This window comes from Phoca vitulina, unplaced genomic scaffold (genome assembly GCF_004348235.1).
Source record: "Phoca vitulina isolate PV1807 unplaced genomic scaffold, GSC_HSeal_1.0 scaffold2, whole genome shotgun sequence".
NCBI lineage: Eukaryota > Metazoa > Chordata > Mammalia > Carnivora > Phocidae > Phoca > Phoca vitulina.
In genome coordinates, this window is record NW_022589705.1 from 80,800,424 (window position 1) to 80,827,107 (window position 26,684).

Consider the following 26,684-nt stretch of genomic DNA (forward strand, 5'->3'; position numbering starts at 1 on the left):
TGGGGCTCAAACTCACAACTCCAAGATCAAGAGTTGCATGCTCTACAGACTGAACCAGCCCGGCGCCCCCACGTCCCTGCATTTTCAACGTTCAATAAATATTTATTGAGCATGTGCTACTTTCCAGGCATGGTTCTAGGCACAGAGGACAAGGCAATGAACAAAAATCCTTGGCTTCTTCACAAAGCATCCATTCTGATGGGGAAAGATGGACAATCTACAAATAAACACTTAATATGATATTAAGTAGGGGGTCCTTGAGGATCTCACAGACCAGAAGAACAGACAAATGTACACGGTCACAACATGATACAATCTGGTTATTTAATACGCACCTACTTAGCACTTAACTGTAGAGGGAGTTAACTACAGAAGAAGATAAACATGGTTCCTGCCTTCATAGAAATTACAGCCTAGGATACAAAAGAGTAATTAATTATACATTTGATACATGTTTTGAAGCAAAAAGGAAGTATCATGAGTGGGGAAAAGAAATGGGTCAGTTTTAGGGGCCTGAGACACACTCAGGTGGAGGTGCTCAGGAAGCAGATGGACCCATTGGATCCTGGGTTCACATCCTGGCCCCCCTCATTGTAGCTGTGTGCCCCTGGGCAGATGATTTTACTTCTTTTTTTTTTTTTAAGTTTATTTATTTATTTATTTATTTTAGTAATTTCTACACCCACGACCCCAAGATCAAGAACCACATGTTTGGGGCGCCTGGGTGGCTCAGTTGGTTAAGTGACTGCCTTTGGCTCAGGTCATGATCCTGGAGTCCCTGGATTGAGTCCCGCATCGGGCTCCCTGCTTGGCAGGGAGTCTGCTTCTCCCTCTGACCCTCCCCCTTCTCATGGGCTCTCTCTCTCTCTCTCTCTCATTCTCTCTCTCAAAAAAAAAAAAAAAAAAAAGAACCACATGCTCTTCTGACTGAGCCTGCCAGGTGCCCGATTTTACTTCGGAAGCCCACAAACTGGGGATAACAAAAGCCATGCCTAGAGGGTAGTCGTGGACATTAGATGAGAAGCTGCAAGTAAAAGCTCTTAGTGGAATGTATATTCTGCTAAGAGTAAGTGGTCAATAGTATGAACTATGTATTATTAGTTATAGGTGGCAGCTGGGGAGGGAGCACTGGGCAGGAGATGGAGATATGAGACCTGATGGCTTTCAGATCGGAACCGATGGCAGAGGAATGGCTAAAATGACCCCAGGAGAGGTGGAATAGGTCTCAGGAGGGAATCGTGCCACCAGGGAAGAAGAGGGGGAAGGAGGAAAAGGAGGGGCAACAGAGAAGGGGAAAGAAAGTGGAAGTGAAGGGGGGGGGGAGAAAGAGGAGGTGCTCTCTAAGGAACCCGAGAAGAAGCTCCAGAGGGGAAAGAACCAGAAGAGGCCGGTACCAGGGCAGTTGAGGCCGAAGGGAAGGCTGGGGAAAGCCCCAATTGTCCTACTAATAATGAGACCAATAACTTGGTCGGAGGGTGTGGTGGGAGGCTGAGGGGCAGAAGAGAGTAAGGTGAAAGGGTGAAGCGAGGTGGGCAGTCTAGAGGCCAGCTGAAGCCAGTCCAAAGGGCGTGGGGCCTAGTTGGGTTCACTCGACAAGGCCCGGCCTGCGGGAAAGTGACCTCGCTTGGAATCCAGATTTTGCCACTGTGACCTCCACCTACTCACTCACCTTTTCTGAGCCTTAATTTCCTCACCTGTGAAGTAGGGATACTAACTACCGAGCGGAGTTTTCGTGAAGCTGCTGGTGGGGGCTCCCAGGACCAGGTGTGCTACTACACCTGGATCCCGCCCCCTTTTGTCCGAGCCCCGCCCCAGATCGCCGAACCGAGCTCCGCCCCGCCGCGCCCACTAGCCACGCCCCCGACGACCGGGCCCCACCCCGGCTGAGCCTCTGGCCCCGCCCCAGAATGGCCACGCCCACCTGGCCACGCCCAGGTTGCCTGGGTCTCGCTCCCCACATCCCAGCGGAGCCGAGTCGGGGAGGGACGCACCACACCAGCTCTCCGCCGACCCCCGGGCCTCGCCCCGCCCATGGCCGCGCCGGGACCCCGCGCCTTACGGGTCGCGCTCTGCGGCGGCTGCTGCTGCCTTCTCCTGTGTGCCCAGCTCGCTGTCGCCGGTAACGCGGACCAGGATCTGGTTTGGAGGCCCAGCCCGGGCAGGGGCAGGCGGAGCCTACCTTCATCCAGCCGCCTCTTCTGGAGCGGTCTGGGCTGGGGGGCGGGGGGCTGGAGGGGACTTTCCAGAGAGTTCAGGGCTCCAGCGGTGGGTGAAGGGGGTTCTCGCCATGTGTGGAGCATCCGTATGTAATAGGCTCCAGGTGTGGGGGATTAGAGGCTTCAGGTGTTTGGAGGGGACCCCAGGTGTGTCTGGAGGTGTCAGCTCCTCATCTATCAGGGAACCCCAGGTGTATGCAAAGGGAAGGGACTCTGGGTGAATGTGGGGGAGGTTGGGGGTGTGTGTAACCATGTGTTTGTGGAAACTCCAGGTGCGTATTGGGCCTTAGGGGATCCAGGTGAGTGTATGTGTGCAAAGGGGTGAGAGCCACAGTAGTGGGGAAGGGGGGGTGCAGCTCAGTTTCAAGGAGTTGCTCCTACGCCCAGGTAAAGGAGCTCGAGGCTTTGGGCGGGGAGCCCTGCTCCGCATGAACATCTGGCCAGCTGTCCGAGGGGCCTGCACACAGCTCGAGCTCTGTGAGCATTGTGTGGAGGGGCATAAAGCACACAACCTCTCCGGCTGCGTGTGGGAGCAGTGTCGGCCAGAGGAGCCAGGTACGGAGTTGGGCCCTCCCCAAATCAAGTGCCCCCAGTTCTGAACCCCAGGGCCTTGGCACCTCTCCCCATATCTCTCCCCTACACCTTCTCCCACCAGGACACTGTGTGGCCCAAGCTGAGGTGGTCAAGGAAGGTTGTTCTGTCTACAACCGCTCAGAGTCATGTCCAGGTAAGGGGACTCCTGCTGGCCTAAGCCAAGTTGGAGAGAGGGGACTGAGGTGTCCCCAGCCAGAGCCTGCCCTCCAGGAAGGAATCGGCCTCTCTCGGGGAGCAGACAGTGCTTATGAACACCTGGGTCCAGTTTCAGTTCTGCCTTTAGCTCACTGAGAAGTCCCTTGCCCTCTCTGGCCTGTTTCCCCAGTTAAAAATTGGCACAGCCAAAGGATCCAGGACAGATGTGTGGAGGGCATGGAGGAGTTGGCTCGTCTAATTTAAAACACAGTGAGGACTTCCGAATCAGAAGTTCAGAAGGGAATGGGGGGAGGGCTTCCTGAAGGAGGTGTCATCAGAGATGACCCTTAAAGGTAGAGGTGGAGAGAGGGCACATCTGGTGGAAGGAACCGTATGAACTAAGGCTTGAAAGCTGGACCTGGAACAGGGGGCCTGATCTGAGTCAGAAGTCCAGCTGTTGGCCTGGGCTGGGGTCTTGGTGGGAGTCAGGGAGTGGGAGGGCTGATTTAGTATGGATTCCCTGTCTTCCCAGCTGCCCACCACTACCCCACCTATGAACCAAAGACAGTCACAACAGGTAGGTGCTACCCGGGGGAATGGGAGTGGTGGGAGGACTAGAGGTGCCAGCAAAGACAGCTGGGCTCAGGCACTGACCTGCCTGTGACCTCAGCCCTGTGACCTCTCCTGCTGAGACTGTTCCCACATCTGTAAAATGGGTTGCTGTGAGGATTTTATGAGCAGGTGTATAGAGCCTAGTTCAGTGTCTGATGCATAGAAAGCGATCAGGAAATGATGGTTCCTGTCCCTTGTCCCCAACACCAGTTCTGGGAGCTCAGGCTGACCCTCTCAGGACCTGCCCTTGGTGCTGAAGCGTGTATGGCTGGCTCAGGTCGCCCATGAGGTGTACTCAGTAACTACCAAGGCAGGCTCCTGGCAGAGCAGAAGCAAGAACTCTGCCCCTTGATTCCCACTGCCCCTCAGGGCCTGGAGGTCACCAGGCTTGGTAGGGATGGCTGGAGAGGCTTTGGTTAATTAAAGCCAGAAACTTGATCTTAGAGGCTGAATTATTGATGGCTCAGCTCCTTCTGGCTGAGCCCCAGATCAGTCTTGGGTAGCTCATTTCTTCCCTCTCCTCCTTTTCCCCCAGTGTCCTTCTCTGGGGCTCCCTGAGCTGTAGCTGGGACCACCCTTTGCCTTTCATATCCTCAGACCCGCTTACACAAGCTATACCCTCCGAGAAGTAGACCTGGCTCCCAGCTGGGCTCCTCTCCACTGCCCCAGAATGATCTTCTGCCACCAGCCCTGTCCTGCCCTGGCACCTGGCCTAGGGCCTGAAATAGAAACCCTAGTGGGGGTTGATGGCTAATGTGGCACAGCTGGGAGTCACCCCGACAGCCTGGCAACCATGGGCCCTGAGATGGGGGGGTGGGAGTGTGGAAAGAGTCAGGGAGCGCTGTGTGACTGGCTCTGTCTTAACTGTGAGGTGACTTTGGACAGGTCTGGTCCTCAGAACCCAGCTTCTTCCTCTGACACACATCACCTAGTCTCCATTTATCCACTTGATAGGGTGTGAGCCTCCACTTCTTCCTTCTCTAAGGGCTCTGACATCGGGTGACTCCAGGGTCTCAGGACTTAGGAGTCCTGAAAAGGGACGATATCATCTGCATCTGGGCTTTGAACCCTGAGACCCAAGGCCAAAAGAAGCTCTGAGCCGAAGGGGTCAGAGGCCCAACTCCTGGGTCCATCCTCACCCTAGTGGGCCAGTGTGGGATAGGGAGGCTAGAAGGGAGCTCATTGCTCTCAGGACCATGCAGTCCTGAGCCCAGAGAGGATGTGAAAGACATCAAGCCACAGAGCAACCGGGAGCAGAGCCAGGGCTGGAGCCTAGCCCCCCCCCCTGCCGCCCCCCTAGCCAGGCCAACCCCTGTCCCACCCGGCGCTTCCCAACTGCCCACAGGATCTGGGCTGAACTTCTGAGCCTGCTGGTCAAGGCTCTCATTGTGAGGACTGGGCCTCCAGGTAACCTGTGCTGGTTATTGGGGTGGGGTTGGGATCCTGGTCCACAGCAACCCGCTATGACCTGCACCCTGCAGGGAGCCCCCCAGTTCCCGAAGCCCACAGCCCTGGCTTTGACGGGGCCAGCTTCATTGGGGGCGTTGTGCTGGTGCTGAGCCTGCAGGCAGCGGCCTTCTTCGTCTTACGCTTCCTCAAGGCCAAGGACAGCACCTACCAGACACTGTGAGTACCTGGCCAGCCAGCGGAGTCGCAGCTCACTTTCCCCACCCCACTCTTGCCCTTTGGGTCCCTTTTAGCGCCAGTGCACTGTCTTCTCAATGGGGCGGCCCTAAGGGCAATGTCTTCCTCCTGACGTCACCCATGTGAGCCACACTTCTCCCTCCTCAACGCGTGGGGTTCTCTCTGCCCCCTGTTGGCTGGGGCCGGGACTCAGCCTGGGCCCGTGTCTGAGAGCCCAGCTGAGCCCACCTGTCTTTGTCCCTCATGCTGCCAGCAGGGAGGAGAGCCAGTAGGTAATAGCCCAGGCAAGCCTTCGTTTTGTGGCTCTGTGGCTGGTTTTCCTCTAGGAAGGGGAGCTGCCCTGAGGCCCCCGTGTGCCGTGTGTGCGGTGGGGCGGGTCGCTGCAGCCTCCCTCAAAGTGTGTGCTTCCGGCCCCTGCCTGCTGTCTGGGGGTGGGGGTCCTGAGCCCAGCTAGGCAGGGCCACTGCCCTGAGTGCCCTCTCTGTCTGGCCTCTGCAGAATCTGACCCCCCTTCAGGCCTGGATTCCGCAGGGGAAGGAGGACGAAGAGGCTGCCCTCTTGGCCCCCTTGTAGGCACTGGGGGTGGGAAAAACTTTGGCCACCAATGTCTGGCCCCTGTGGGCTATCAAGCAGGCTCGTGCCTCCTGTCCCGGGCCTGGTACCTGCAGCTGAGAGCATTCTTTGACCACCTCCTGTCTTATCCATCATGCCTGCCAGCCCCCTGCCTGGCACGGGGTCTGTGCCTGCCTCTTCCCACCCACCTGGCCTGGCACTGCCCCCAAATAAAAGAACTCTTTCCAGCACTGTGCTTCATGTCCTGTGTCTTGGGCTGTGTGTGGATCTGTGGGGGGTGGGGTATAGCCATCGTCCTCTCCTTAATGGGAACTCAGCCTTGGACTGCTACTATCACTTTTTTTTTTAAAGATTTTATTTATTTATTTGACACAGAGAGAGAGAGCACAAGCAGGGGGAGCAGCAGGGGAGGGAGAGGGAGAAGCAGGCTCCCCCCGCCCCCAGCAGGGAGCCTGACGCAGGACTCATCCCAGGATCCCGGGATCATGGCCTGAGCCGAAGGCAGATGCTTAACTGCTTAACCGCTTAACCGACGGAGCCGCCCCATCACCTTTTAAAATATTTTCGTTTGTTATACGTGTTTAACGCTCCCCATCCCCCTGCCCCCCAGCCCTTTATAGATCAGTCTGTGGAGACTCAGAAAGGTAAGTACACTTGCTCAAGATCACCCAGTGGGACGGGGCAGGGCTAGGATTTGAATCCAGGTTTTTCTGACTCCAGAATAAGCAGAAGTTCAGAATTCTGTAGAGGCATCTCCAGGCTCTCTCGGCTCCTAAAGTTAGGTCTCCACCCCAATGCCAAGGGGGAGATGCCCCTAGGACTCACAGCCATTTCTGCACTTCTGGCCTTCCTCACTCAGGCCCTCCCGGAAAGCCCCTGCCCTCCCATGCCCACCTCTTCCCCCAGCCCCCGCCCCCGCCCAGAAGTCTTCCCTGACTGAGAACACCTCCCACTGCTGGGCACTTGCTGGAAACGGGGCGTGAGGCTAAGAGTGACAGCGTTATCTGATTTCATAATCAGGGAGGAAGGAATCATAATTATGAAATTATGATTTCATAATTCCGAGGAAGCAGAGGGGCCATAGAAGGTCGCGGTGGCAGCCGTGAGGTCAGCCTGGGGAGCCCGACTGCTCTGTGTGAACGGGGGGAAGGGATTTCCCAGCTCTGGCCCTGCTTCCCCATCTGTAAAGTGGGGTAACAGCAGTGTCCATCTCGGTGGCACGTGGGGCAGACTCAGAGCAGGTGCACGTGCTCCATCCACATCCAGGGCAGGCGTCACCCTTCCAGTTGTGTAGCCTGCATGGCCTTTGGCTTCTGCCTCCCCCAGGCCCAGCCTCCCTGCCCTCCAGCTGGATGGGCTCTGAGGGGGCTCTGAGGGACGCGGGGCCCACAAGCAGCTCCGGCTACTCCTCGGCCTCCCAGCTCACCTGTGCCACCACCACCATGCAAAGAGTCCACCTCCTCACCCCTCCCCGTCCACCCCCATCAGAGCCCCCATCTCAGGCATCAGCCTCCCCTTCGAGCAGCCCTCTCTCGATACTTGGATCTCCCTCTTGCTACCCAGCCTGTCTTGCTTTCTCTCTTCTCCGAGCCTTTGCACACGCAGTCTCTCCTGTCTGGTTCCCCCTCCCTGGTTTCCCCACCCAGCACTTGAGTTCAGGTGGGGAGAATGCCCATTTTTCCAGGGCTGAGGGAGGAAATGCCCCCACCTCCTTCTGGTTTTCCACTCAGTTAAGGACCTTTCTTTATCGGATGTTTGCTTTTTCCAAAGTAGTAAATGCCTGTAGGGAACACAAGGTCTATACAGAAATGGATATGAAGAGTGAGGAACACTTTCCCTGGGCCCCACTCCCCAGAAATAACTATGCTTAACAATATGTTTCAGACTCATTTTGTAAATTTACAACATACATACACACAGTCAGTGTTCTTAAAATACAAAGTGGGATTGGGCTATACATACTGTTCCGCAACTTTGCCCCTTTCATTAGAGCTCAGATTTGCCCTATGACTTGTCCAGATGGTGATATTTTATTTGCCTGTATCCTATCAATGTTCAGTTGGGTCACTTCCATGTTGATTTTTTTTTAAAGACTTTATTAGCACAAGCTGGGGGAGAGGCATAGGTAGAGGGATAAGCAGACTCCCCATTGAGTGGGGATCCCAGGACCCTGAGATCGTGACCTGAGCCGAAGTCACACACTTAACTGACTGAGGCACCCAGGCATCTCCTTGTTGATTATTATAAACAGCACATAATTTTTTTTTAATTCAGTAATCTCTATGCCCAACGTGGAGCTCAAACTCACGAGGCCAAGATCAAGAGTCACATGAGTTGCACCAACTGAGCCCGCCAGTGCCCCATTAAAAAAAAATTTATTATAAGTAACACATGGTGGGCGCCTGGGTGGCGCAATCGGTTAAACATCCAACTCTTGCTTTTGGCTGAGGTCGTGATCTCAGGGTCGTGAGATTAAGCCCCACCTCTGGCTGCGCACTCATTCTGCTTGAGATTCTCTCTCCCTCTCCCTCTGCCCCTCCCGCTCATGCTCTCTCTCTCTCTCCAATAAATAAATCTTAAAAAAAAAAAAAATAGCACATGATAACTAAGCTTGTCTGTAGATCTTGGCACACCTGTGGGAGAGTTTGGGGAGGAGAGATCCCTGGAATTGAAATTTCACGATCTCAGAGAGTCCATCTCACGCATCCATCCTGTCTGGCACACTCGGCCTCTGCCTTCCCGACACCCCCTGCTACTGCCTCCCTCCCGGCCCCCACGATCACTGGGCCTGGATAGAGAAGGCCTTCAGGGAAGGCTTGATGAACAAATGGCCGAGTGAATGGATGAGTGCACAAACAAGCGAATGAGCCTTCCCTCTCCTTTGCTATCCCCTGAGGATTCTCCCCAGCTCAGACCTCAACCCTCACGTCTGGACTGTGGCTGTTGCCTCCTCCCTGGCCTCCTAGCCTCCAGGCCTGCCGGGCACAGTCGCTGACTCAATGGCCTGCCTATATTAGCAACTATTTCCTAGGTGCTGCCAGGGTCTCCCCAACAGACTTGAGAGTGGGCATGAAGTCACTTTGCCGAGAGTGTGTCTCCCCGGTGGGGAGTTTGGGCAAAATCTCTGTGGCTCTGGGCATAGAGGTGCTAGAGAGTGAACAAGCCATGTTCTGTCTCTGGGCCTCGGTTTCTCCTTGTTTATTCATTCATTGAACCAATGTTTATTGAGTGCCTGCTTTGTGCCAGCCCCATAACCCAGGGCCAATAATGCCTACAAGCCGGGCTGCGTAAGGACCAGAGGCCACACACAAACCACACCCAGCAGGACTAGTGGAGTGCGGCAGGTGCCCAACGGATGGTAGCCGTGGTCATAACACTTGACAAGGACCAGGGAGGGATCCCTGCAGGAGATGGCGGGAGGCCTGGACCTCCACACACAGGTGGGGCTTCGCAGGGAGAGATGGAGAGGAGAGCATCCCACACGGAAGGCACAGAACAAGCAGAGGGGCAAAGGCGGAAAACCCTATGTGAATCCAGAGGTCTGGAGAGATGGCTGCAGAGCCCCAGAGACCAGGATCAGAAGTCGGACTCCATCCCAGTCTCCGGGGCTGAGGGAGGAAATGCCTCTACCCCCTGCTGATTCTAGCCTGGGTGCGATGTCCCTCGGGAGTCAGGCTTCATGTTCTCCCATCAGCCTGGCCCCTTTGTAAACTGGCATCTTCCCTCAGGGCACCAGCAAGATGGGCCTACTATGGACCCCATTCTACCTTTCTTTTTTTTTTAAGATTTTATTTATTTATTTGAGAGAGAGAATGAGATAGAGCATGGGGGGGGGGGATCAGAGGGAGAAGCAGACTCCCTGCTGAGCAGGGAGCCTGATGCGGGACCCGATCCCGGGACTCCAGGATCATGACCTGAGCCGAAGGCAGTCGCTTAACCAACTGAGCCACCCAGTGCCCTCATTCTACCTTTTTGCTCCTCTTCCTTGGGAAGCTGGCCTGCCTGAGGACCCAGGGCCACCCCAGCTGCCCAGGGTCTAGGTTGCCCTCCCCACCAACCCTCACTCCTTCCCTGGGTGTCCTTCTCCCACCCAGGCACATTAGCCTCAAGGAGCAGGTTGGGAGTTTGATCATCTGGGCTCTGTACTGTAAATTTATGCAAATAGATGCAAATGGTGCCAACCCTTGACCCTTGGCAGCTCTGGAGGTAAGGGTCCTGACAGCTGGAATCTGGGAGATGGAAAGAACCACAAAGGGGTCTGGAGGAGATATGCCCACTCCCCCATGCCCACCCTGTGGCCACCCAGCCCTGCATCTTCCTGCAGAACCCAGGGAACCGGAAGCCAGCAAAATTGTCCTCCTGCCCAGTTGTCCTGGAGCCCCAGGAAGTTGTGGAGAGAAAGGAGCTGCAGGTCCTCAAGGTTAGGGATGCCAGGAAGCGGGCAGGGACCTGGAGTGAAGTGGGTAGGCTGGGGATGCAGCGATTACTGTCCAAGCTGAGAGGCCATGACCAGGGGCAAGGAACCTTGTATGTGTTAAGGTTGACTCTGTGAGGTAGCTGGTTCTATCCCATTTTGCTGAGCGAGAAAGTCAGGCCCAGGGACGATAAGCTGGGTGCTCACGATCACAGAGCCAGTAAGGAGTGCAGCTGGGATCTGACTTCTGGCTTTGAGTCCCTCATTGCTCTGGGCACGGGGTGGGACTTAAGGCACCTTGGCCTCTGGGATTTCAGGGCAACCTGGACCACCTGGCAAGATGGGCCCCAAGGGTGAGCCTGCTGAGTGTGTGGGACCATGGGTCTCCTCTGCTTTCTTTGCTTCTGTCCCCAGGACTAGAGAGGGGTGTCTCTGCTCGGCTGCTGTTGAGCAATCCACTGTGGGGGGATGGAAGGTTGGGAGAAGGGGGGGGTTAGGAGAGGGGCCTGGGCACTTCCCCTCTGGTTTGTGGGCCTTGGAAGTACTCAGACCTCAGAGCCAACACTCTGTCTTTTCCTGGATCAGGAGATCCAGTGCCCCTACTGTGGTTCCAGGAGGCAGCCTTCACAGGAGCCAGAACTTGGCATCAGGTGGTGCTGGGGTGCGATCGGCCGCCAGACATGGCCCAGCCCTCCGTAGAGCCTCTCTTCAGGGGCCCGATGGAGCTGAGAGGGCTCCTGGGGGTCCCACTCTTGGCCTGTTCCATTACCTGCAGGGTGAGGGTTGGCAACCCCCCTTGGCAACTCCCCTCAGCCCATCTCCCCTTCTGTAGGCCCCAGAAGCTGCCAGGAGCTGCTGAGCCGGCGTGCCACGTTGAGTGGCTGGTGCTGTCTATGCCTACTCGAGGGCAGAGCCTCCTGGCTTGTTGTGACAAGGACACCAAAGAAGTCGGCTGGCTGGTGAGCGTCAGGGAGGCTCAAAGGGCTCCGAGGCCAGGCCCAGCGGACACTTTTCCTCTTGGCCCCTAGGGGGAGCCAGAGCCCACTGGAGCCAAGGCCTCCCTCCCAGCCCCTCACCGGCAAACGTTTACTGAGCTCCCAGAGGGCCTGAAGAAGTCTGAGAAGGCTTCACAGAGCAGATGCCATTTGAAAGGGCCTTGAAGGCTGTGTAGAAGTTCTCTAGATAGATGGGGGGCTGAAGGGCATTCCAGGTAGCTGGAAAGACAAACACACAGGGAGGCAGGAGAGGACGAGAGGGTTTGAGGAGATCGTGTGAATGAGTTGAGGAAAGATAAGAGGTCAGGGGTGTCGGTGTAGGTCAAGCATGGATTAAGGGCCTCTGCAGAGGCCAGTTCATGGAGGGCACGGAATGGCTGACTGAGGAGCATGGGAGGCGATGGAGAGCCATGGAAGCATTGTAAACAGATGAGGGACCTGGTCAGACTTATGTTTTAGGAAAAAGACTCGGGCTGCACCATGGAAGGTGCACTGCGGTGGGGGATAGGATGGAGGCAGGGACACAGGTTAGGAGGACGGCAGGGGTCCGGGTCACCAGGGAAGGAGAGGCCCTTAGACTGAAGGATATTGAGGAGAGAAACTCTGTAGGGCCTGGGGACTGCTTGGCTTGCTGCGGGAGGTGGGGGACGTCAGGGTAAGGCCAGGACTTGAGCCTGGGACTCTGGAGGTGACCTCTCTGCTCTAATATCTTGATTCTTCTAGTAAATTAGAGTAGGTTGTTTTGATCTGACTCCCAGCAGGACTGACCATCCTCCAAGGGCAGGCCCCACGTTTCTCTCATTTCAGTCACCCTGGGACTTGTCAGGCTTTGGCAGGAGGGGGACAGTCAGCAGAAGTTAGTAAGGGAATGTGGAGTTCATCACTATTTACAGGCAAAGATCACTCAGACTCACATGTTATCAACAAGCCCCCAATTCAAACAGAGGGCAGGTGTCTGCCCACCCCTCACAGTGCGCCCTCTCTCTGCTGACCTGCCCTCTGCTTCTCCCTGTCTCCTGTGCTGGCCTTCTCTGCCTCCCCAAGTGTTCCAAAAGCAATAGGATGGTTCTGTGGGTATATTCTGCTCTTGGTCCTCTTACAAAGCCGGTTTTGGGAGCTAGAGTCCGAATTCTGGCTGGGGAATGAGAATTTGCACCAGCTTGCTCTTCAGGGTAAGTTCCCCCCAGGGCCCAGGACTACCTGTAAGACTGCAGTTACCATAGTCTTAACTGTGTGTTGCTCTGCTACTTTCTAGAATGTGATGCTAGGAATCACATGTGATGCTAGGAAATGGGGGGGCATTTCGCTGGCACTCTGAATCCCCGTGGGATCTGAGGATTCCTCCATCCCTGCCTCCCCCTTCCCCCCAGGTACCTGGGAGCCGTGGCGGGGGTGGGGTGGGGGGTGGGGGGGTGGGTGGGGCTGGAGGATTTTATTGGCAACTGCACTTTTGCCCACTCTGAGGCCTTCTGCCTCCTTGGGGAGGCAGATCACTACCAGCTGGTGCTGAGCAAGTTCTCAGAGGGCATGGCAGGCGTGTGAGCCTGAGGTGGGGCCCAGAGCAGGGGAAGAAGGTAAGGGAGGCTGGATCCTTCCTCAGTGCTACCACCGCCTCCATAAATGACCCAGGGCAATTCCTTCCCCTCTGTGGGCCTCAGTCTCCTCATCTGAGAAATGGCAATCATGAGACGGAATGGTGCAGGAGTGAACAAGTTGGGCTCTGGAGGCAAACAGTCCTGAGTTTGAATCCAGCTCTTTTGTTTACTAACCATGTGACCTTGGGCAAGTGCCCTCCGTGTCAGTTTCCTCCCCTGTAAAATGGGCAAGGAGGCCTGGAGAGAGGTTGTGGGAGCCACGGGAGGCCCTGTTGAGTGTGTGTTATCTGCTTCGGAAGAGGAAGTGGGAAAGGGTTTTTATTTTTTTGTTTTTTTTCAGAGACACAGTGACTGTTGAGAGACTTCCAAGAGGGAAGTGGTTATGAGGAGGTGCCCTTGCCCGCACGGGCACTGGGGAGTCCCACCCTGCTCTCCCCCACCCCACCCTGCAGACTTGTTCAGGCTGCTGGTGGGAGCTGGGGATTTGGGGAGGGGACAGGCGGGGAGAGGGGCTAGTGGCTTCAGAGCCACAGTCCTGAGTTCAAGTCCCAGTAGCCCTGTGACTGGCCGAGTGACCTGGGGACAAGCCCCTGGCTCCTTGGTGCTGCTATTTTCTCCTGGGATCTGCTAACTTCCCCCTCACGGTTACTCTGAGGCTCCTGCGAGATCATCTCTCCAAGGGTGCCAGGCATGGTGTCCCGCTCCAGGGTGCCTCCATCCCCTCCCGGCCAGGGGACTCCCTGAGCTTCCACAACGGGAAGACCTTTACCACCTACGATGTGGACCACCATGCGGAGCAAGAGCAACTGTGCTGATTGTCCACGGTGGCGTGTGGGACGGATCACGCTACCAGTCCAACTTCAGTGGACGCTACGCAGTGTCTGAGGCCACGGCTCCCAAGTATGGCATCGACTGGGCCTCAGGCCAGGGCGTGGGCCACCCTTACCGCAAGGTTCACAAGACGCTCACTAGGATACCCTGGCAGCCGGTCGTCTTTATCTCTCCCGTACAGCTTCCGGACCTTGGCTACCCTCCCCATTGCTAACTGCTCTCCTGCCCACATTTAAAAATAAAATCACTTTAAACCTTTCCTGACTTGTAAGACTCTCCCAGTTACTGGGAAAAACTCAGGAGGGCAGAGCAGAGACACAGGGTTCAGCTCCCTTCAAGGAAGACCTTCTAGTCAGGAAGATGGAAGGGTTGGCCTCGGAAGGTAGTGAGGCTTCCATCTCTAGAGGTGTGCAAGCCAAGGGCAGAGGAGCATGTAGTGGAGGACTTGGAAGGATTCAAGCATCCACTGACAGCCCCCTGGTGTCCTCCAGGTCCTACAGGTAGATGGTTTTGTGGGAACACCTGTGCAGCATCTCACCCTGTTGACCCCTGCCTGGGCCTTCTAAGTCATCTGTTCTCCACCCCTGCCTCTTTTGTGAGCCAAGTTCTCATTCTCTACTACTTCTTGCCTGTCCCTTTCGGGGCTGGTTTGAACTCAGAGTCAAGCCAGGGAAGGTGCATTTTTCTTCCACAGGGTAACAGTTATCCAGCAGTTACCTTCCTAGCATCACATTCTAGAAAGTGGCAGAGCAACACACAGTTAAGACTATGGTAACTGCAGTCTTACAGGTAGTCCTGGGCTTGCTGAGTGATCTTGGAGACTCCCTAAATCCCCAGCTCCTGATTCCAGAACCCCCTGAGGTTTACATCAGACTGCTGCCTCGCTAGCTCACACTGGAAGGTTAGGGATTTGGGGGACCGTGCAGTTGTGGTAGCTCAAGGGCTGAGATTTCTGGTTCTTCTTCAGACAGGTGGAGAAATATTTGTGTGGGGATTCAGGTCCCGTGGTCATGTTTGGGTGGAGGTCAGAGGTCAGCCAGGCTCCACAGCAGGTTAGATTCTGGGGAAAGCAGCCCCCTGGAGAAAGGGCAAAGGCCTGGGCTCAGATGCCAAGTACCACGGTCCTGGCAGGCCAGGAAGCAGGCTTCCCCGTTTCTAGCCCCTCCCTGCCTGCACAGCAGGGCCCCGGAGGATGTAGGCTCTTCACTGTGTTCTGCATACCCTGATGTCTCTGGAGATGCACTCATTCAACAGATGCCTGCGGGGCCGGTGCTGCAGTTCACACCTCCCCCCTAGCCCTGGCCTGGGCACGCATCTTACAGGCGCCTGCCCTGAGCCGTCCACACCGGTTGGTCTGCACAGGGGCGCAGGCTGTTCCGGAAGCCGCCAGTCTCGGTGGTTGTGGCGGGAGAGGAGGGAGGGGAGAGGCCAAGTCCCGGGGCCGCTAGGGAGCGGCTCTGCCCCAGGGCCGAGGGTGGAGCTTTCCCAGTCGGCCGGGAAAGGGCTGGGCCCGGCTTACATGTGAGGGCAGGGGAGAGCGACGGCCGACTCTTTCCTGCGGAGTCCGGGTGGTGGACACGCTCGGACCGATTCCCGGGACCCCTTACGTGACTCTGAGCCGCGGATCACTGGATGTCCCCGATTCCCGGGACCCAATTCCCGACTTCAGATCCTCAGGACCTTGCAAGTCCCACCCCGGATTTCGCCCTGGGCTCCAGATTCCCGGAACAGGACCTCTGGCCGAGTCTGGATTTCCAGCTCCCGTACCAGATTCCCGATCCTGAGATCCCTGGATCCATAGCCACTGGCTCCTGCCCCCCCCCGGGTGCCCAGAGCCGGGCGCCCGCCGCCCGAGCGCCCCCGCACGGCAGGGCCGTGCCTGCAGTCCGGAGCCCTGGAGCGCGCCGGCAGCTGCTGGCAGGACCCGCTGGCCGAGGCGCTGAGCCGGGGTCGACCCCACGCCGCGCCCCCCGGCGGGGGCTGCGCGCGAAGCCGGCCGCTCAGCGTGGTCTACGTGCTGACCCGGGAACCGCAGCCCGGGGTGGAGGCCGAGGCGGGAGCCGAAGCGGAGCCGCTGCCCCTGCGCTGCTTGCGCGAGGCCTGCGCGCAGCTCCCCGGGCCGCGACCGCGACCGCAGCTGCGCAGCCTGCCCTTCGGGCCGCTGGCGCTGGGAGACACCGCGGCGCTGGATTCCTTCTACAACGCGGGTGAGCGCGCGCTGGGGGCGGGGCCGGGCCGGGGCGGGGCTTAGGGTCCCGGGGAGGGCCGAAAGGGGCGTGGCTCGGCGACTCCGGGGAGACCCCGAGATGGGTGTGGGGTCTGGGGGGGCACAAGGTGAGCTAGGCTGAGGGGTTCGAGGTAGGGGCGTGATAAAAGTGGAATTTAGGGGATCTGGAGCACGGCCGGGCTCGGGCTGGGACTTGTGGATCCATGTCCGGAGCCTCCGGGGTCCGGGGTTGGGGCTTAAAGCACTCTGGAGTCGGCAACGTGCCTGGGGAGCGGGGTTAGGATCGCGGCGAGGCTGGGAGCGGGGCAGAGTGTGGTACCTCAAGACTGGGGTTGGAGGGCTCAGCCTCAAGACGATCTCGCGTGGAGCTCGTGAGGGCGGATCTGGGAGGTGGAGCTTGGACTAGGGAAAGGGGCCGTGCTTGGGGGGCTGGAGTCCAGGGGCGGTGACACACTACTTCCGAGGAGCGGGCTAGAGCGGCGGAAAGAGAAACTAAGGGACCCTTAGGCCCGGGGTTCTGGGCGCGGGAGCTTAGGTTAGGAGGCCCCAGAAGTTGCGAGGTAGTGGGCGGAGCTGGAGGCAGGGCAGAGTCGCTAGGGGCGGGGCCAGAAAGGTGGCTATTCCCGCGCAGGTCATCCCTCCCTTCCGCCAACCCGGACGCCCCGCCCCTGACACTTACTTGTTCATCCAAGAGTCTGGGAACCAAGCTTGTCTGATGGCCCTAAAATCGCAGCCTAAAAATGAAGTCTGACTCGACCTCGAGGACACAAAGACACACACGGCCTTAGACTCACACGACGCACATATATTGACTCACACAGGCCCTCGCAGACACTGTCACACACACAGATAGAAACAGCTATACATACACAGGCACAGCACTGTCTACACATGCTGCCGGTGCGGCCCCTTTCAAGAGACTGCGTTGAGGACTCGGGGTATGTCTGTGCAACACCTGCCTTTCACATGGCCTGGAACAGGCTGGTGGCTGGTGCACAGCGCCTCTCCTCCATGCTCAGTGCCCACAGGCTCTGGACCGTGGGATGGAGGTCCCAGCCCGTTGAGCTCAGTCCTCTCTGCAACACCACAGATATCATCTGTTCTGTGTAAGAGCCAGAGGGACCTAGAAGGGGGAAGCTGAGGCCAGAGCAAAACTGGACCCTGCTGGAGTCTCAGGGGAAGGCCATCTGAGCCAGGATGGATCCCCAGTCTCCTTCCCCACCGAGCTAGGCTTCGGGGCTCAGGGCCTCCACCTGTGTGCCCGCAGACGTGGTGGTGCTGGAGGTGAGCAGCTCCCTGGCGCAGCCCTCCCTCTTCTACCACCTTGGTGTGCGGGAGAGCTTCAGCATGACCAACAACGTGCTCCTCTGCTCCCAGGCTGACCTCCCTGACCTGCAGGCTCTTCGGGTGGGTGGCCAAGTGGCCGGTAGGGGCAGGCTTGGGCGGGGTGGGTGGGTGGGGCTACCCAGAATACCAATCTGACTGTCCCCTGCAGGAGGATGTTTTCCAGAAGAACTCGGTGAGCAGAAGCCACCCTTCGCTCCAATGTGCCCTTCGAACTCCACTACTTTTCCTGGCCTCCTCAGTCACCTCTGACCTCTCTAATTCCTCTGCCATCCATGTGGCCCTCTGTTTCCTATTGCCAACCTTCGTGACGTTGCCCCTTCTCTGCTGTTCCAGTCCCCACTGGTGCTGACCTCTGACCCCCCTCACTGTCCCTCTCTAACCTGGTGCCGACCTCTGACCTGCCGATTCCTGCCTCCCCCCCACCAGGATTGTGTTGGCAGCTACACGCTGATCCCCTATGTGGTGACAGCCACTGGTCGGGTGCTGTGTGGTGACGCGGGCCTCCTGAGGGGCCTGGCTGATGGGCTGGTCCAGGCCGGGGTGGGCACTGAGGCCCTGCTGACGCCCCTGGTGGGCCGGCTGGCCCGCCTGCTGGAGAGCACGCCCACGGACTCTTGGTAATGGGGTGCAGAGAGGGGGCACCAGGAGGAGGCTGGTGAGGGCACAGCGGGCTGGGGCTGAGGGACAGGCCCCATCATTCTCTCCCCCTCCCTCCTCGGCCGGGGGCATCAGTGGCTACTTCCGGGAGACCATCCGGCAGGACATCCGGCGGGCCCGGGAGCGGTTCTGCGGGCAGCAGCTGCGGCAGGAGCTGGCCCGCCTGCAGCGGAGACTGGACAGCGTGGAGCTGCTGAGCCCCGACATCATCATGAACCTGCTGCTCTCCTACCGCGATGTGCAGGTGTGTGGCGCTCAGAGAGGCAGGCGGGGTCGGAAGCACCCGAGTCCGTCTCCTGGCTGTGCCGCCCACGCGCTGGTGGCTTTGAGCATGTGATCTCATGTCTCTGAGCCTCGGTTCCCTTACCCGTAATAGGGGATGATCATGGCACGATCTCCCAGAGCGGGAGGGAAGTTGGGGCACGCAGTGGGTTCTCTGTGTAAGGTGTGGCGGGTGGGAAGATGGCGTGTCAGGGATGGGAGGGGACCCCAAACTCAAGGTTTCCCTCAGGGTCCCCCCCCAGAGGCCATCGTGCCAGTGTACGCCATCCCCCCCCTGCAGGACTACTCGGCCATCATCGAGCTGGTGGAGACCCTGCAGGCCCTGCCCACCTGCGACGTCGCTGAGCAGCACAACGTCTGCTTCCACTACACGTTTGCCCTCAACCGGTGAGTGGCAGAGCAAGGCTTAGGTCCTAGCCGCCTGGGGACATGGGTGTCTGCCACGTGGGGTCACTGCAGTGTGGGACCCGTGCTGTTCAGGGACTTCGCTGACCGGGGTCCCACTGATGTCACGTGGGCCCTGGGGTTCTGTGACTGCTGCCTGGGGAGCGGTGGCCTGGCGCCACTGCCGTCCAAGTGCTCACAGCTGCCACAGTCACTGTCCCTCAGAGTCACGGCTGCTAGGAATCGCTGCTCTCTGGGATCATTACTTCTAGAAAGGCCGGTACTGACCAGAGTCACAGCCCTTCTGGGTTCATTATCGTCAGGCCTTTGGAAGGGTCTCTGCTTTCCAGGGTCTCGGGGTTCGTGGCTAGAGTGGGGCAGGGCCATTGGGTAAGCCCCCGGCCTGGGTCCCCTTGCCCTAGGAGGAACAGGCCCGGGGACCGGGAGAAGGCACTGGCCGTGCTGCTGCCGCTGGTCCAGGGTGAGGGCTCTGTGGCGCCCGACCTCTACTGCATGTGCGGCCGTGTCTACAAGGACATGTTCTTCAGCTCTGGCTTCCAGGACGCCGGGCACCGGGAGCAGGCCTATCACTGGTAAGGGGCACCGGCGAGTGGACGGTGGGCTGCAGGATGGGGCTGTGGGCATCAGGCCAGCCCTGAGTCCCCACCCCCACCCCAGGTATCGCAAGGCTTTTGATGTTGAGCCCAGCCTCCACTCGGGCATCAACGCTGCTGTGCTGCTCATTGCTGCTGGCCAGTGCTTCGAGGACTCTGAGGAGCTCCAGCTCATAGGTGAGTCCCAGCCCTGCACCCTCCTCCCACCGGCAGGTCGCAGAGGGGCCGGGGAGAGCGCGGGGAGAGAGGACCCCGGGCTGGAGCTGGGTCTGGCCTGGTCCCCTTTTGGACCTGTCCTGCCAGCACACACATCCGGACGCTTATACCTGTCCTGGGCCCTCCTGAGCCCTTGAGGCCACAAATGTTCCGAAGCCCACACCCGTGTTCCTTACACACCGAATTCGACATACACTTGTTCCCCAAAACTTCCTTGTGCCTGAGCTCCTGCTCCCACCTGAGAGTCATACCGAAGTTTTCACCTATTTCTTTGTTGTTGTTATTTTTTTTAAGATTTATTTATTTATTAGAGAGAGAGAAAGCAGGGGAAGGGGCAGAGGGAGAGAGAATCCCAAGCAGACTCTGCACTGAGCGTGGAGCCTGATGCGGGGCTTGATCTCACGACCCCGAGATCACGATCTGAGCTGAACCCAAGAGTTGGACGCTTAACTGACTGTGCCACCCAGGCCCTTCCCCTATTTCTATGTTCCTGCCCACATGGATGTTGCGGCCCACACCGGGGCTTTGCCAAGCCTGCAACCACACTCCCTAGGCCCATGCCCCTCTCCCCCAGGCATGAAGCTGGGCTGCCTGCTGGCCCGAAAAGGCTGTGTGGAGAAGATGCAGTATTACTGGGATGTGGGCTTCTACCTGGGAGCTCAGATCCTCGCCAATGACCTCGCCCAGGTGGTGCTGGCCGCAGAGCAGCTATACAAGCTCGATGCTCCCATCTGGTAGGTGGCCCCCGCTGCAGTCCTGGCCTGGCCCCGGCCGCCTGCCCCCGCGCTGATGTCCCCTGGCATGCTGGCCTGAGCTCTGAACCAGTGACCTGGCCCCTTCCAGACCAGTGCCTCCCACCCCCAGTGCCCAGGTTCTGGCTGCACCCGAGCCAGCCTGCTCTTGCTGGCGGTGCTCGCTGGGGGCTTGGGCTGAGTTGAGGACAAGGCTGTCTCTGCAGGTACCTGGTGTCCATGATGGAAACCTTCCTGCTGTACCAGCACTTCAGACCCATGCTAGAGCGTCCCGAAGGACCCCCGCACCGCGCCCACTTCTGGCTCCGCTTCTTGCTGCAGTCCTGTCAGCCACTCAAGACAGCCTGTCCCCAAGGGGACCAGTGCTTGGTGAGGCCGCCCAGTGGGGCTGTGGGACCTGGGAGAGGGGCGGGCCCCTTCTAACCCACCCCGTTCCTCATCACCCGCAGGTGCTGGTCCTGGAGATGAACAAGGTGCTGCTGCCTGCCAGGCTGGAGATTCAGGGTACTGATCCCGTGAGCGCAGTGACCCTGAGCCTGCTGGAGCCCGAAACCCAGGTGAAGCCACTGCTGAGGCCCCCCACTCACCGCTGTGCACCCCTTCTCCGGAACCTTTCTCCCTTCCCCAGACCACTCTCCCAGTCCCCCAGCATCCCCCTGAGAGCCACCTTCTTCTGCCAGGACGTTCCCTCCAGCTGGACCTTCCCAGTGGCCTCCATCTGCGGGGTCAGGTGAGAGGCGAGACCTGGGCGGGGTCCGGGGAGGAGGGGCGCCGCCGCCGGCCGGCCGGGAGCGCTCACAGCGGTTCTTCCTCCCTTCCCAGCTCCTCGAAGCGGGACGAGCGCTGCTGCTTCGTGTACGCGCTGCCCCCGGCCCAGGACGCGCAGCTGTGCTTCCCCAGCGTGGGGCACTGCCAGTGGTGCGCGCAGCCTCGCGGGCGGCCGGGGGCCGGGGGAGCGAGGGAAAGGAAGGGACGTGTGCCCTCGGTGCTCTCGGCCCAGGGGGGGACAGTCCCCGCCCAAGGTGCCCCTCCCGTCGGCCTGACCTCGCCCACCCTCAGGTTCTGCGGCCTGATCCAAGCCTTGGTGACGAATCCGGATTCCACCGCGCCCGCGGAGGAGGCGGAGGGCGTGGGGGAGGTGCTGGAGGTGAGGTAGGGAGCCTGGGAGCGCGAGGGGCGGGGCAAGGGCTGGGGGCCCTGCTGAGCCCCCATCTCGCCCGCCCCCCGCAGTTTGATTATGAGTACACGGAGACGGGCGAGCGGCTGGTGCTGGGCAAGGGCACCTACGGGGTGGTGTACGCGGGCCGCGAGCGGCACACGCGGGTGCGCATCGCCATCAAGGAGATCCCGGAGCGGGACAGCAGGTGCGGTGTGCGGGGCCGCGCGGGCGGGCTCAGGGGCCCGAGGGGAGGGGGTCCTGTGGGCAGAATGGCAGGGAACACGCGGGGCCGTGTGGTCTGGAGGGGCCTGTGGGCTGGGTGACAAGGTGGAGAAGGTCAGAGAGGGGCCTGTGGTGGGGGCAGGTCCTGGGGGCGTGGCCTGCCCGCTGCTGGAGTCGGGTGAGCATCTCTGCCCCGGACCGGCCTATTCCTCTCTTCCTCCCTGCCCCCAGGTTCTCTCAGCCCCTGCATGAAGAGATTGCTCTGCACAAACGCCTTCGCCACAAGAACATCGTGCGCTACCTGGGCTCCACCAGCCAGGGCGGCTACCTCAAGATCTTCATGGAGGAAGTGCCTGGAGGTACGTGCCCTGTGTGGGCTGGCAGTGGAACTGGAAGTGTGGGGCAGGGGGATGGGGCCAGGCAGGGGTGGGGAACCCTCGGGGAAAATGGGTCCTAGCGTGTGTGGGTGGGGTAGCCCAGAATTAGCTGACGCGGTGCACTTGGGTGGTGATGGAGTCTGGGTCATGGCATGAGTGTGCCTGGGCCTTGAACAGAGAGCTGAAGGCTGGAGTAAGGGGGTGCCAGTGATGATCTTGGATTGCGTCTGCCCAGGCAGCCTGTCCTCCTTGCTGCGGTCAGTGTGGGGACCCCTGCAGGACAATGAGAGCACCATCAGTTTCTACACCCGCCAGATCCTGCAGGGACTCAGCTATCTGCATGACAACCGCATAGTGCATCGAGACATCAAGGTAAGGCCTGCAGCTTGTGGAGGGGGGAGAGGAGGACATATGGGTCTAGACAGAGACTGGCAATTTACATTAAGAAGGCCGACCCCTTTGCAAAGGGTGGGGAATTCATCAAGGAGGCTCCCTAGGGAGGGAGAGAACTTCAGACCTGAAGTCGAATCAGGTGCCAGCTCCCAGCTCCCAGCACCCATCATAAGTGGGATGGCAGAGGGAGGACGCTGATAGAGGCAGGGTCAGGCTGCGATTGTAGAAGATGGGATCCAGGGATAGGGTCCAGTTCCGCCATCAGGAGCCCAGCCTGATGTCCACTGAGCACAAGGTCCACTCTACTCAGGGGGACAATGTGCTGATCAACACCTTCAGTGGGCTGCTCAAGATTTCTGACTTTGGCACCTCCAAGAGGCTGGCAGGCATCACACCTTGCACTGAGACCTTCACAGGTAATGGGGTGTGGGGTGGGGAGTGGAGATGCTGACCTGGGACAGAAGAATTCTTAGGACTTCCAGGGAATGGTGTTTCTCCTGGCCATGGAGTTAGAGCCCTAATGGGGCACGGAACCAAGGGTGGGTGATTGAGCCAGGGGTGAGGTGATAGAATCTAGAACTGGAGCTTGAGTAGCTGATGATGGTGAATTTAGTGCCTGAAATGCAGCCCGGAAGTGTCGATGCAGGCAAAAGTGTGTGATTGGGTTCAGAGGGGATGATGCTGTCCAGGATCCACTACTGTGGGTGAGGAAGTCGGAATGTGATGGAGCCCAAGGTGAGTGAGGAAACTCAGGATAGATGTTTGACCACCAGGGTAGGTGATGGGAATTGTTTGGATGACAGAGTTCAGGGTGGGCGCGGTGGCTAGAGGATGAGAGCCCCTGCCAGCCCCGCATCATCTCAAGCCTAGGTGAGCATTGTGGCTACCTCTCTTGCCCCAGGGACCCTACAGTACATGGCGCCAGAAATCATTGACCAGGGCCCACGAGGGTACGGGAAGGCAGCTGACATCTGGTCACTGGGCTGCACTGTGATCGAGATGGCCACAGGTCGGCCACCCTTCCATGAGCTAGGGAGCCCGCAGGCTGCCATGTTTCAGGTGAGACCCCTCACGGCCTGGCTCATGAGGTGGGGTGGGGACAGACCGAGCCCTGAACACCTCGAAACTTGACCTTTGTCTGTCCTCCCTGACCCCTCCCAGGTGGGCATGTACAAGGTGCATCCACCAGTGCCCACTTCTCTGTCAGCGGAGGCCCAAGCCTTCCTTCTCCGAACTTTTGAGCCAGACCCCCGCCTCCGAGCCAGTGCTCCAGCACTGCTGGGGGACCCCTTCCTGCAGCCCGGGAAGAGAAGCTGCAGCCCCAGCTCCCCCCGACATGCACTGCGGCCCTCAGGTAACATGCAGGTGGAGGGAGTGGGCGCACTGGGGTGAGGGAGGGGGCTGATGGGGGGGCCTGGGCTGACGGCCTTGTCCCTCCCTCAGATGCCCCTTCAGCCAGCCCCACTCCTTCAGCTGACCTGACCGCCCAGCCCCAGACATTCCCACGCCCTCAGGCACCCTTTCAGCACCCACCCAGTCCCCCGAAGCGCTGCCTCAGTTACGGAGACACCAGCCAGCTCCGGTGAGAGCCCAGGGTCTTGGAGTGGCTTTGCCTCATCTGGGGTCGCCCCTGTACTCCCTCCGGAAAAAGTCCCCTTTGGGGGCCTGGGCACCTCCAGCCACTTGCGAGGATGGCATTGGGTGCCTCCTCCCAGATGCTCCGACTTGTAAGTACTTACGTGCCGCCTCAGCGCCAGGCTTCTCTGTCTTGCCCGTGTGAGGTCGGCGGCAAAGTAGGAGCCAGGATTCAAAGCCTGGGGTGGAGGCGGCCGGCCCGTGTTGCCCCCCACGTCCAGCCGCAGCCCCCCATTGCACTAGGGTGCCCGAGGAAGCCGGGGCCGAGGAGCCCACGTCCCCCGAGGAGAGCTGCGGGCTGAGCCTGCTGCACCAGGAGAGCAAGCGCCGGGCCATGCTGGCCGCCGTGCTGGAGGAGGAGCTGCCCGCGCTGGCCGGCAGCCTGTGCCGGCAGCAGGAGCAGGTGGGTGCCGGCCGCGCCCCGCCGGGAAGCCGGCTGATGGCGCCCCGCGCGCCTCCACCCCCCGCTCCCCCCCCACCCCCGCCAGCAGCCCTCTTGACTCAGGTGGGAGCCCACCCACTGACAACCCCTCTTCCTCCGCAGGGGCCCCGGCTGAGCAGGAATCATGTGGAACAGCTACTGCGCTGCCTCGGGGCGCACATCCACACTCCCCACCGCCGGCAGCTGGCCCAGGAGCTGCGGGCGCTGCAGGGCCAGCTGCGGGCCCAAGGCCTCGGGCCTGCGCTTCTGCATGGACCGCTCTTCGCTTTCCCGGACGCGGTGAGGGAGCTTTCTTGCGGTTCAGGCTGCCCAGTAAGAGGTAGTGAGCTCCCTGTGCCTGGCACTGTACAAGGACTTGATGTTGCAAGTTTGCATGTCTCCGGAGCCCAGGAAGATACAGCCATCAGCAAAGGGACATCAACCCAATCCTAGTTTCCCAGCTCCTCCCTCTGCCCCAAACCCGCCTACCCGACTTGCCTCTGGCGCAAGACTTTCTAGGTCTTTCCAACTCTTTCCCCACCTCTGAGGCTCGCCGCGCCCTTTCTCCCTCTCCAGGTGAAGCAGATCCTCCGCCGGCGCCAGATCCGCCCACACTGGATGTTCGTGCTGGACTCGCTGCTCAGCCGAGCGGTGCGGGCAGCCCTGGCTGTGTTGGGCCCAGGTAAAGCGGGGAGTGGAGCTGTCTTGCCTGCCGGCGAGGGTGTGACCCCCTTGCGGGCGTGACGTGCACACCGGAGGCCGCTAGGGGGCGTGGTTGGTGGGGGTTAGCCGCGACAGGGGCGGGAAGGAGCGGCTGGGTACCCAGAGCCTTGCGCCCTCTGCCGGGTGTTTGGGGGGGTGTCCCAAATGGGAGTTCTCTCCCCCCCACAGCTCACCCAATCACTTGGGTTGGCAGAAGTGGAGACGGAGGAGGTCCCACCGAGGTCAGAGGAGTCGAGTAAAGAAGAGGAACCCCAGTCCAAGCAGCAGGAGACCTTGGTCCAGCTCAGCCGGCTCCCGGGGGAACCAGCGCAGGCACCCCCAACCCCAGTGGTGCAGCTGGGCCTCTTGCGAGCAGAGACTGACAGGTAAAGCCCCTGGGACTTGCCCCTGGCCTCTGGGCCAGCTTCACCCTCCCTCCCCACCCCCACTCCGTTCTACTGGCCCAGCCTCTGCGCTCTCCAACAGGCTCCGAGATGTCCTGGCTGAGAAAGAACGGGAGTGCCAGGCCCTGGTGCAGCAAGCTCTACAGCGGGTGAATGGGGAGGCTGGGACCTGCGCCCTGGCCCCCGAGCCCCCAGGTGAGTGGGACCTGGCTGGGGAACATTCACGGCCAGTGCGAGACGGCTTCTGCCGGGAGGTACCCCTGCATTGACCACCTGACTTCTCCTCCACAGCTGCTCTCACGGTGGACCAGGGCCTGGTGCAGTGGCTACAAGGACTGAATGTGGATTCAGGCACCATCCAGATGGTGAGGGGGAGAGTGCTGGCCACCCTTGACCCCCGCCCACCAAAGACTGCGTCTCTGCCCATCTTTCAGCTCTTCTCACTCTTTCCCTGATGCAGAGAATCTCAGTACTGGAAGGGCACTTAGTGTACCTGCCCCCCCATGGTACAGATGAGAAAACAGGCCCCTGAGGGGTGTTACCTGCCCTGTAGCATATTGGTAGCAGAACAGAGCTAGAACCTGGGTCTCTGGACACATCTTCCTCTGATTTTCTTTTCTACTGTTTCTGCATCCGGGTCTTTGTCCACAACCAGCTGCTGAACCACAGCTTCACCCTCCGGACCCTACTGACCTGTGCCACCCGAGATGACCTCATCTACACCCGCATCAGGTATGTCCTGAGCCCTCCAGGGATGACCCATGCATATGGCTCCATGGTGGCCAGATCCTGACCCCCCGGCTACATCAGGCAGACAGTGGGGTAACAGAGAGTCCAGGGCCTTATTCTGGCTGAGCCACACTGAGCCTGCTCTCCCCAGGGGAGGGATGGTATGCCGCATCTGGAGAGCCGTCTTGGCACAGCGAGCAGGATCCACGCCAGTTACCCCTGGCCGACAGGAGGCTGAATGAGAGCTCAGAGACGGGAGGCAGGACCCAAGGATGGATGAATGGAGAAGACACAAGCAGCTTCTGCTACCCCCACCCCAGGACTCAGGGCCAACTGGAGGAGGCCACGCGGGCGGGGGCAGGGTAGGGCCCAGGCCTAGCCCCAATGCGGGGAATCAACCACAGAGATGCCCTAAGCCTATCAGGTACCACCAGGCAAAGACTATTAAACAGAACACCTTTGTACACTTGGGCCTTGGCAACTTCTGAGGTATGGGGGACGTGGGGGGGGGGGGGTGGGTCCTGGGACCGGCTCCCTAAGGTCTTTCTGTCTGA

At 59.4% G+C, this 26,684-nt stretch overlaps 2 protein-coding genes across 2 annotated transcripts; both read left to right on the top strand.

Moving 5' to 3' along the window:
* The first annotated feature begins 2,031 nt into the window (after positions 1–2,031).
* CD164L2 (CD164 molecule like 2) lies at positions 2,032–5,187 on the top strand. Its single transcript, XM_032417790.1, has 5 exons — positions 2,032–2,119; positions 2,604–2,771; positions 2,872–2,943; positions 3,478–3,522; positions 5,039–5,187. The coding sequence occupies exons 1-5, from the start codon at positions 2,032–2,034 to the stop codon at positions 5,185–5,187; spliced, it is 522 nt and encodes a 173-aa protein (XP_032273681.1).
* A 5,341-nt stretch (positions 5,188–10,528) lies between these two features.
* On the top strand, positions 10,529–26,579 carry MAP3K6 (mitogen-activated protein kinase kinase kinase 6). Its single transcript, XM_032415006.1, has 35 exons — positions 10,529–10,541; positions 10,774–10,849; positions 11,021–11,147; positions 13,486–13,586; positions 13,643–13,784; positions 15,411–15,816; positions 16,927–16,942; positions 17,081–17,243; positions 17,332–17,355; positions 17,610–17,800; positions 17,916–18,084; positions 18,403–18,509; positions 18,929–19,099; positions 19,185–19,297; positions 19,911–20,070; positions 20,295–20,457; positions 20,538–20,645; positions 20,769–20,818; positions 20,911–21,006; positions 21,148–21,235; positions 21,319–21,452; positions 21,701–21,828; positions 22,082–22,218; positions 22,550–22,655; positions 23,141–23,298; positions 23,401–23,593; positions 23,683–23,821; positions 24,118–24,277; positions 24,419–24,595; positions 24,872–24,977; positions 25,212–25,383; positions 25,484–25,596; positions 25,693–25,766; positions 26,057–26,133; positions 26,282–26,579. The coding sequence occupies exons 1-35, from the start codon at positions 10,529–10,531 to the stop codon at positions 26,370–26,372; spliced, it is 4,449 nt and encodes a 1,482-aa protein (XP_032270897.1). The 3' UTR covers positions 26,373–26,579.
* Positions 26,580–26,684: the final 105 nt, after the last annotated feature.